General features: G+C 33.7%; 1 protein-coding gene across 1 annotated transcript in view; it reads left to right on the plus strand.

Annotated features, from left to right (window-relative positions):
• Positions 1–11,680, plus strand: part of LOC106463394 (latrophilin Cirl-like) — a 122,064-nt gene that overhangs the window by 11,141 nt on the left and 99,243 nt on the right. Inside the window, exon 2 of the mRNA XM_022390872.1 lies at positions 1,107–1,201. Coding sequence (XP_022246580.1) covers positions 1,113–1,201 — 89 coding nt within the window. The 5' untranslated portion in view covers positions 1,107–1,112. The remainder of the gene's footprint in view (positions 1–1,106; positions 1,202–11,680) is intronic.

Below are 11,680 nucleotides of genomic sequence, written 5' to 3' on the forward strand. Positions count from 1 at the left end.
GTAACAATACGTTTTTGAAGATTAAATTTTCTTCGACAGATTCAACGTATATACAACAACTACACTTTCGTATCCGACATACTCGATTTTTGTGTTAATTAAGAAATTTATTAAATTGTATTTAATAATTTATCAAAATTACCTCCATCGAAGTATATTACAGCGGTTGTACGTGAAAGATAACACAGCTGATCTAACTTATGTGCAAATATTGTGTTCTTTTCGCAGTTCGTTAGAAAAATTACATTTCATTATAAATTTTTAAGCTACCAGCAAACTCATATGTATTTCGAAAGTGAGAAAGAATGTGCTTCACAAAGACCAAACCACACGTGTAAAATTTCTGGATTCAGTCTCCAGCATTGCGTTTAACTTGTTTTTGTACATTTGTGTTTTTTAGGGTTAGTGTCCAATAGGGTGCACTTTATTAAATGATATGATACGTGCAAAACATACATAAACAGCTTAATAGAACATATCATGCAATTTGCCATTAAATACATACATCCATTTCAGGATTATTTGCGCTTGTATAGAATAAGGGGTTTATGTATTCAGAGGGATAAAACTTATTTCATTGTGTCAGATACTATGATCTTATTTTATTTCTCCTTTGGAACAAAAATAATTAACAGCGTATTTTGAATCGTACGCAATTATCAAGTAAATACGCAAAAATGGCAAAAGTTAATTTTTTCTTTCAAGACATTATTTTCAAGTTTGCAACAGATTAAGAAAGATTAAAATTAATCAGTTAATGAAGACGTGGAAATATTTTATGTATTTCCCACATTAGCAATAAATAACAAGGCAATAAATTAGCAATAACAAGGCAATAAATAAAAAATTAGCAATAATAAATTTTATTAGCAATAACAAGACAATAAATACAAAATTAGCAATAATAAATTTTATTAGCAATAACAAGGCAATAAATAAAAAATTAGCAATAATAAATTTTATTAGCAATAACAAGGCAATAAATCAAGATTTTCCGAATTAATTGCTGTCATATTTTTGTTGCACAAATCTTTAAATCTCTCTCTCTTTTTTTTCTTTTTGAAAAATTGAATGTTTGCTGATTTTACCATTACAACTTATTCCAGACCACGATGTTTGACTGCATAGGATGTAGGATGAAAGCACTACTGCTTCTGCTGTTAAGCGTAGTAGTGTCATCTGGTGCTAGAGGAGGAGGAGGTAAGTTTACAGTAAATTTCTCGTGTTTTTTTTTATATCCATTTCAGAAACAATTTTAGAAAATTAACAAAGAGGGATATATATAATATAAAGTTAACATAATTTCCATTTTCCACACTATTGTTTAAGACCACCTGCTTCTTTTTCGTAACCACGCCCAATACTTGTTATGCTGTTAGAAAAACAATATTTGCTTCCTGTTATGTGAAGGTATTTAACCTTGTTGTTGATTGAACAAATACAAGTATATTTACACCTAGCTGTTCCCCTGCTTGTTAGTGATGTGTACAGTAAGAGTATTTTCCAAGATCACATACAATTATATATATAAACTCGTATTCGCTTCTAGGTCGATTATTTGCATGTTATGCTAATTTAAATTGTATGTATATTCTTTTACGGATATGTGAAACTTTAAATGTAAACGTTTTTTTCTTGTATACAGTCTGCTTGTAAACACCGGTAACTATATAAGTAGCACCAATATAGGAGACGGACATTACAATTACAATGTCTTGTCACGTTTACAAAACTAGTGGGACGTTTTCTTGTGTAATAGTCTTAAATACACAGGCCTTGCCTTGGCAATTACACTATGACTAACAACCCTTTACAGACAGTAGATCCTGTTCTTCAATTTTGATTTATTATTTAATTACATTGTGGCTGCCTCGTGACTTTCTTGCTCCTATCCTAGCGCAGCACACGCCACAAGTTCCATTTGATAAAAAAAAAACAAGCTTTCGTTTTCCCGAGTGAATTGATAGACACTCGTTATAGTATGTATGACGATTATAGCGTTTTTAATATTTATGGTTATGTATTTTTTGATGCAATTGGACTGGAACAGTTTTATTTACAAGAGTAAAAGAAACGGGAAGGAATGTTGTTTATTCACGAAAAAAATGTCTTCCACCTTCTAACAGTCATCTGAAAGACGAAAGAAGTTGTAGACATAATGATAAAATCATTGAAATATTTAGTTTGCTATTCTAGCTTATATTTAATTCCCATTGTTAGAGCTATTTCATTTTCCCTGAAAGAGCATTACAGTTATCAAACACGTGATTCCGAATCAGTATTATTTGGAAATTGAAGTTCATTTAAAGTCTTACCAAAAACTGTAAGTAATGGTAAGAAAGGATCCATACTCACATTAAAATTGTGTGATGGATTTCCATCACTTACACGGGAGAGTTGTGATAAAGGAATGCTTTACGAACTGAATATATTGGTAAAGTTTGAACTTGCTATTTCGGAAAAATCAATTAACAAAGCTTATTAGTATTGTTTTTATACAATTGAGAACGAGAACCTATTGATAATCACCAAGATGTTACAAGAAGCCACAGCCACGCACACTTTTGACTATATGAATTCACATATTTAGTGGTTTGGATACTGTAAAATGTTCTCAGAGGAACAAGAATGAGCTCACGTGGATAGTTTACAACACGCGCATATTCATACATGTAAGTAGGTGTAATTCAATGGACAGTAAAAAAAAAGGGACTTTTTACGATTAACAACCACTTTACAATATTAGTCCAACTTATTGCTGGGTATTTGTTATTTTATTGCAAACTATTTATCACGATTTAGCGAGATACGGAGTAAAAGTTTTAAACAAAATCTGAACGTGAAATGTATTTTTAAATATGGTTGTATTATGTTATTGCTACCAATACGAAGTTGGTAAGATCGGTAATACGAACGCCGTTGATAAGCTGACAAATTTTATTACCATTTCACGTTTATAATAACTAATTAAAGGCCTAGATTAATGTTTTACATAAATCAGTACAATTTCTAATATTATCACAGTTTGATTTTAATATACAGCTGTTAGAAAAAACTTAACCAATCAGTGGGTGATAGTTATTGATACAAATGCAGTTGTAAGCAGAATTTCATAATAAAACAAGAGAAACGTCTATTTTTATTATTTCATTTTTATAAAGGTATGTCACTCTCATACCAAATCCTCTGACTAGTATTACCTTTCAAACAAAAATAAGTTCTATTTTCCTCCAGAAATGTATACACTATTTCTACTTACATAGGTTTAGATGTGAAATATGTACATTTAAAGTCACAATACATCGTATGTATGAGCTTATTATTGCTTTTGTCCAAAAACAATGGGCATAGGCTAAGTATAAAACCGTTTTAAAACAGATGATATAGGTTAGGAAACAACAGGAAGAAGTCATCATACCTAACAGGAAGAAGTCATCATACCTAACAGGAAGAAGTCATCATACCTAACAGGAAGAAGTCATCATACCTAACAGGAAGAAGTCATCATACCTAACAGGAAGAAGTCATCATACCTAACAGGAAGAACAACATTGCACATTTTGTGTTCTAGTTTCGTTTAATCCGCACACACGCACACTGTATGCTTTCAGTACCAATCAAACTGATATTTAAAATGTCTGGTACATCGTCTACACAGACAAAAGGGTTAGTGTTATAATTATAAGACCGTGAAGACAAGTCATACACAGGTTTTTACTAAACAGGTGATGCTTCGTTTTTGAAACATGATAAGAAATAAAATGGTATTTATGATTAGGATTTGAGTAAAATTGGTAATTTGGATATATATATACATATATAGATATATATATTTATAGGTAATAAAAAAAAATACTCAATGCTGAATTATAGTTTTGTGTATGCTTTACACGGATGTTCACTTTTTAAATGTCACTTCTCATAACATTGTGTTAAAAAAGAATTATTTTTTATAATTACGCTTTGTTGTTCGATACAAACATTTGGCGTTGTGTAAACTTAAATACTGCGTATATTTTAGTGTATTAGTACCATATATAATACATGTTGTTAGGAAACGTTGTGATATTACGCATATAGGAAGTTAGCCACGACATATTTAAAATATTTACATCCACTTATTCATAACATTTTCGGCCCTCTATAGTCGATGAGCACATTTGTTTTTCTCAGCGATGCTTTAGAAATCTAACCCTTATTTACGAATAAGGTGTTGACAATAGTACGTTGATTTATTGACAGTTTCCTGGCTTATCTTGTTTCACAAACCGATGATACAATTAGCATAATAATTTTAGATTTTTCTAAACTTAGTTTATACCATTAAATTTCGACTGTGCTATTCCTTATATGAAACCAATTCAACCGACACTTTCTTGATGAACAATTTCAAAGACTGAACTGCTTGCTTCTAGTTTCGTGATAATGACGTCAACATCCTGAACGGTTTATACCATCTCGTGAGCACGTGTGTACAGACTTTCCAGATGTAGTGGTAAATGGTATGTTGTGCACATGTGGTGACGTCAGCTTTTTTTTTTAAAGCTACCGTTTTTTTGACATTTTTTTAAAAGATATATGCTGGTATTAGTATAAACGTATTTGACACGTGTTTACTTGTATAATAGTATATACCATCTATGAAGAGAAACTCACATCCTAGTTCAAAGTTGAAAGGAAGTAATATAAACCTTAATTTTATAGCGGTTAACTAGGGTGCAAGAATAGCTCATGATTCAATTCTTGTTTTCATAACGATTGAAATACACTGAGAAAGATATCTGTCTTCAGCTCCATTAAAACTGTTTTATATTTCATTATCTTTGTCTCACAGTACGTCCAAAAAGTGGGTCATAAGTTGAAAAGAATGTTGAATGGAGGTTTTTTTAATAGGGTTTATTGGAAAGCTGCCACATTTGAGAATCTGGAGCAACTTCTTTACGTTTTTCTGTCTTCTTTGTTTATCTTTAGAAATCAAAAGGCATAATTTAACTTTGAATATTACGAAAATCACAAGATCGGTGTTCAATAGAAAACCATGCGGGTTTAATTTTCTATATTTTACTTCCGAATTTCGCGCTAAGCTCTATGAGTAATGATTTTGTTCCTAGTCTTGAACTGATAGACGAGAAGAAAGGCGGCTAGTTTTGTTTATTTGTTGTTAAGCGCAAAGTTACGCAATGAACTGTCTGTACTCCTCCAATCGCGAATATTGAAACCCGATTTTTAACGTTATAAGCTCGCAGACTTACATTAAGTCAACGAGGAGGGGGGGGGGGAGCTAGTCAACCGCACTTATAACCAACTCGTGGGCTACTTTTGTCTGATCGAATAGTGGGATCTGACCGACACTCTTATAGCGCACCTCCGGTTTCAAAATCCGGAGATCCTCGGGTTCAGAGGTTGGGCACAATAATCAATAGATCACATTGAGCCCAGTTTTCGAAGGCTTTTTTTATGTACATGTATAGGTTCTCTGAGCAGTAGCACGTAAATTGTTACAAGTGTATCATTAGAAATATTTTATGCGGGGTCACAAAGATCTCCAAGAATTTAAAACAATAATACAAATTTGTTCAAGAAGCACTCGATTCGAAATCTGCAGGTCGTGAGTTCGAATCCCAGCCCCAAACATGCTCACCTTTTAAGATGTAGGGGTGTTATAATGCGATGTTGTTGGTAAAAGAATTGCTCAAGAGTTGGCAAAGGGAGGTGTTGACCAGCTGTCTTCCTTCTAGTCTAACTTCCAAAAGCAAGCAAACAAATTGTTGCGGAAGGTATTATTGTATTCAAAACGCCCCCCCCCCAGTGGCACAGTGGTATGTCTGCGGACTTACAAAACCGGGTTTCGATACCCGTGGTGGGCATAGCGCAGATAGCCCATTGTGTAGCTTTGTGCTTAATTCCAAACAAAGAAAAAGAAAGAAAGAATGTATTCAAAACCTTCCCCTAACAACGAATCGTTTGGTTCCATAAAGCCCTCACCCTCTAGTAGTTAGGCTTAAATAATTGTTATATCATATGTTCATATGTTTAACAATTCTTAATACATTAACACAGTAGGAAAACTTAAACGTACTGAAACTGCTCATTTGCCACCACAATAATGCAATTAAATCATTTAAAATTTACTATGAAACACCGTTACAAATTTAAAATATCGCCAATACTCTTACAACTTAAATAATTAACTAAATAGTGAATAAGTTGTATAATAAATCAAGAAACGTTTTAATGAAGTAATTAGTCAAAATTTGATTGGTGAGAGATGACGTATCTCGAAACTTTAGTTTTGGGTTGAAAATAATAGGAGATTAGTTTCCAATGTAGGTAAATACCTTTCCAGTTGTGTTCTTTTCCACTCCAATGGGAAGAACACTGTATTTGTTGGAAGGAATGAATAGTCTAAAATTATCTGTCATAAAAACCGTACTGAATTCTCACTCACGATATTCTGGAATTTAATAAACACTAGGTTTTAGGAAAACTTAATATTTTTTTCATATTGTTTAATATATCCAATAATTAATGGTTAGAAAAAACCGTTGAAACAGTTAGCGAATTTCTATATATTTTTTGTTGTTGTTTTATTACTTATCAACAAAACGGTATACATACTGCATGAAAATGATTTTGAAGTTATAGGAACTTACTGAAACTGACTTCTCATGTACACGTGTAGAAATAGTTCTTTTGTGTTGCTGAATTGATTACCTCAAAGAACCAATTTTTTTTTTTAGTAACTTGTTATGAGAAATGACACAGCTGTTTTTTGATATTGGTAGGTCTGTTTTTGTTAACACGTTAATCCACTTCTGTACCTTAAATATATAAGCAGACAAAGTTGCATTATTTATTAAAGTATTATAATGGCTAATTTAATACACCCGTAACATGACTATTTAAAATCAAGAAAACTGTTTCGTTGCTGGTAAGCCAAGGCCTAACTGGAGAATTACAATATTACAGTTATAGTCTTGCACTTACCAACTATTCAGTTCTATTCTCTGTAAACTGAATAGTTTAAAGAAGATTACTATCAAAGGCAGAAGATCATATGAATCAATTTTTACGACATGGGATGAACTTTCTTTGTCTGTGGTCTTATTCCGACATTTACTTGGAGCAGTTGTTAATGGTTTGTATGAAGTGCGTCTCTCTCCTTTCGTGACCAACACTTGATGGTTTTATAGGCAAGGATCGTTTTAATAAAAGATTGAAAACAGCGAACTCCATAAATCACCAAGACTCTCGGAAGATATTAATAACAAATTTCATTCGGATAAATCCGGTCTTTGTTGGTAAGAATAGCATACTTTGAGCGGATAAATCCGGTCTTTGTTGATAAGAATAGCATACTTTGAGCGGATAAATCCGGTCTTTGTTGGTAAGAATAGCAAACTTTGAGTGGATAAATCCGGTCTTTGTTGGTAAGAATAGCATACTAAGCATACTTAAAAGATTACAAATGTTTGTGCTTTATGTAGAGTAGAAAACTGTTTCATAACGAAGAGTACCCGCCATGGTCAGGTGGTTACGGCACTCGACTCGCAATCTGAGGGTCGTGGGTTCGAATCCCCGTCACACCAAACATGCTCGCCCTTTCAGCCGTGGGGCCATTATAATGTGATGATCAATCCCACTATTCGTTTGTAAAAAAGTAGCCCAAGAGTTGGCGGTGGGAGGTGATGACTAGCTGTCTTCCCTCTAGTCTTACACTGCTAAATTAGGGACGGCTAGCGCAGGTAGCCCTCGAGTAGCTTTGCGCGAAATTCAAAAACAAAACAAACAAACACAACGAAGAGCATTTTATATTTAAAAAACAAATATGGGGAACCGAAAATAAGTGATATGATAACCAAAATCAATAGAAACAATCCAGGAAGATAATGATTTGTTTTTGCTACATCAACAAACCTTCTCGTCAGAAACTGGTTGAGAAGAAACAAAAAATGTGTATTATGTACATACGATACAGCAAAATATTAGTTACTGTCAGCGGAAATATATTATTACTTTGAGTCTGCTACTAACAAGAGCATGGGCGGGTACCCTTTGTCCTGTACGATCAAAGTATGTTTTAACAGCAGTAACAGCGAATAAATGAGTAGCGAGATTTTGTAACCCTATTCACGGTAGGTGACGAGACTGTACGAATTACTCTCCATGTTTAATGTTTCTTAATAGTAATAACAACAACAAGCACAAAGTTACACAAAATGGTCTCTTCACTGTAGAAAATCGAACCATGGATTTGAGCATTGTAAGTACGTAAACTTACCGCTGATGCCCCCAGTGGCTCAGTGGCAGGTCTAAGGGCTCAAAACTCTAGAAACCTGGCTTCGATACTCGTGATGGGCACACCACAGATAGACCATTTTAATAGTTTTGTGCTTAACAAAAAACTTACCACTGACCCCCTAGATGGGAGAAGGGGACGTTTAGTATTTTTGCTAAGTGATTGATAAATTTTCGAACTTATCTTTCATGTATCAGTAAATTCAAAACTGATAGTTTGTTATAAAAGTAGATAAAAGACAGGAGAAAACACTCATTGTTATTTTTTTAGTATGTATGTGAATCTCAAAACTGGGAAGGCCTATCCGATGTCGGTGTGGTCAAGTCACACAGAATAAATGCAGACATTCTTACGAATTCTCATAATATTCCTTGTACTTTTCTGTTATGCAACCTTTGTTAGATTCTGCTATCAGAACAACGGAGTGACACGCTGCTTTTGTTACTATTGTCAGGAGACTTACTCATACTACTGGTAAATTTATATTAGTAGCAGCTAACAGCGACAAGAACGGGTACCTGTTAAGTTGCAGCTAGATTAAGCTTTACTATTATGTGCTTTCAAATGGTTCAAAAGATAAACACTACTTGAGCATTGATATTTCTTCAATTTTTTTAAAAAGTTCCCAGTTCGTTTTATGTATATTAATTTGTTTTGATAGACCGCTCCTTTAAAAACACATGTAACTATTGCTTAAAACAATATTCAAAAACATTTTTGGAAGCACACTTTATTATATTATTCAATTTTATATATACATGTATATACACACACACACAAATCTGCATGTTTATTCAAGCTCATCTATGTTTTACGACAGCCTATCGATGCGCCAAACTGTCTGTCTTAACTCCTGATGGCATAATAATCCTTTCCAGGATTTCAATATTTGTTTGTTGTTGTTTTTTTCTTTTAGATTGTTTACCCATGAGTTTGCTTTAATGAAGTCGCACATAAAATGTTTCTGGTTTTTAGCGAAGTGGTGAAATTCCTGAAATCACAACAAAATGGGATAACCAGTGGAAGATTCAACGCTCCACAAACACCCTAAGGCACGTCGTGGTTCACCGCTTTTTTTTTTTCCTTTAATAGCCTATGGCTGTTCGTGGTTTTCTTTTAACCATCTGTATTTTCATCTCCTTTGCTTACTTTTTTTTTTTTCATTTCACTATGGCCATGAAACATGATTCTAAATACTGACAAACGCATCGTGTATAAACTGATCGCTCGGTTTTTAGCCTATACAACAGCACCTACTGTACGCGGTGTTCAGCCAATCATTTGTATTGTACCTGGCACACTCGTTTTTAAACTTTCAGGCTGTTTCTCGTGGTCACTGGAAATGGCATTGTACAACCGATGGGAATTTCAGCGGTTGTTACTGTTTTTGGAAAAGTACTCTGGATCTTTGACCTGGTGAAAAATGTTAGACCTTAATCCTTTCAAAGAATGGTTCAACTAGTACAAGTTAATGTGTAACTCAATTTATCACACTATATTCATGCTGACCATTACTTATAAGCCTCTTGCTCAATAGTTTATGATTTTTGTTTGGTATTTTAAATATTCAAGCATATTAAATTGTAAACCGTTTTCTGGAGCCTATTATAATGACTGTTATTGGAGAAAGCTATTTAGCTGTAAAGAGATGATGTTAGAGCCAGGGGCGTTATTGGAGCAGGCGACAGAGGTACCCCCAAGCTCAGGAAAGATCTCCAAATGTCAGTATCTGTGGATCGTTTCTAATCAGGTCGAACTGATATATGTACGCAAATTACACCATAGATAAGGCCCTTAGCTGAATAAAAGGAATCCACATGAGGTCAACCTTCTTTGCCCCCCTGAAGCTTTTCTGAAACAACGCTTCTGGTCGAAGCTTTGAATTGTAGCATATTTCATAGAATTCTAGAAATTTAATAACACCACCCCCCCCTTTAAATAGATATTAAGAAACCTTATATTCGAATCATTATTGAGCCTGACATGTTTTACATTCAACCGATATAATAACCTCTGGTTAGCTTTATGTTCTCAGATCACGTATCTTTACAATAAATGAACAGGCCTTTTTCGAACGTTTCTACGGTATATACGTGAAGAAAAAATCGATTATTAAAACAAGTATCAGTGTATAGTGTGAAGGCCGAAAAACATTTTGGCCTTCTGGAAGTCCTTCATAGTGATAAGCCTTCATGCGCTTTGTGGTGGTAGCTATCAACTACAGGAATGTTTAGCGGACACGTTGGGGGTGAAGGTATGCCAAGCTGAGTGAAGGGACAGACCAATAGGTTTCCAGCTGACCGATGTCATCTACATTGATGGATAAAGAAAGACGACTTACAGAAACAGCTACAAACTACAGAAGGTCATCAAAACAAAGCTTCCGTCAGTGCTGTCTGTGTTTCTAGCGGTGGCTACATCTGACGAATTGACATTCGACAGCAATACTTTATACCAGTGTCTTAGCTCGTTAAAAAAAATAGTACTCCTGGGGATTTGTATTTAGATTAAACGGAGATAACGGTGCCCCGTAGTTTTTCCAAGGATTTTTTCCCACTTCGTTAAATGTTTCTACCTAATATATTAGGTGGAAGTTAACAATTTATAGGAAATGAATAAATGAACGTAAGTGTCGCTTACTTTATTGTGCATTTCATAATATATTAGGTGGAAGTTAACAATTTATAGGAAATGAATAAATGAACGTGAGTGTCGCTTACTTTATTGTGCATTTCATAATATATTAGGTGGAAGTTAACAATTTATAGGAAATGAATAAATGAACGTGAGTGTCGCTTACTTTATTGTGTATTTCATAATATATTAGGTGGAAGTTAACAATTTATAGGAAATGAATAAATGAACGCAAGTTTCGCTTATTTTATTGTGAATTTCATAATATATTAGGTGGAAGTTAACAATTTATAGGAAACGAATAAATGAACGTAAGTGTCGCTTACTTTATTGTGCATTTCGTAATATATTAGATGGAAGTTAACAATTTATAGGAAATGAATAAATGAACTTAAGTGTCGCTTACTTTATTGTGCATTTCAGAGCACATACATACATATATACATATACATACTATTAAGTTGCATCATCTTTAATAACACGCGTTAAAATACCCAACAGTTTGTTTTTAAAGGTTTTTAACGAATTTCCAAGTAAGGTTTAAATAACGGTTCCCTATAAACCTTCCGAAAACTGACATGTAATTACGAAAGGAAGTGGCATTAGGATGTAATTTGACGTACCAGTATACATGCTATAAATAAACTCTTATTTATATATGATTACTGTTGAACTTATGCATCTGTTACCGATCTTTTAAATATGAACTAGAATAAATAAAATGAATGCGTCTATGTTTTATCGCCT

The sequence above is a fragment of the Limulus polyphemus genome, unplaced genomic scaffold, assembly GCF_000517525.1.
Source record: "Limulus polyphemus unplaced genomic scaffold, Limulus_polyphemus-2.1.2 Scaffold1395, whole genome shotgun sequence".
NCBI lineage: Eukaryota > Metazoa > Arthropoda > Merostomata > Xiphosura > Limulidae > Limulus > Limulus polyphemus.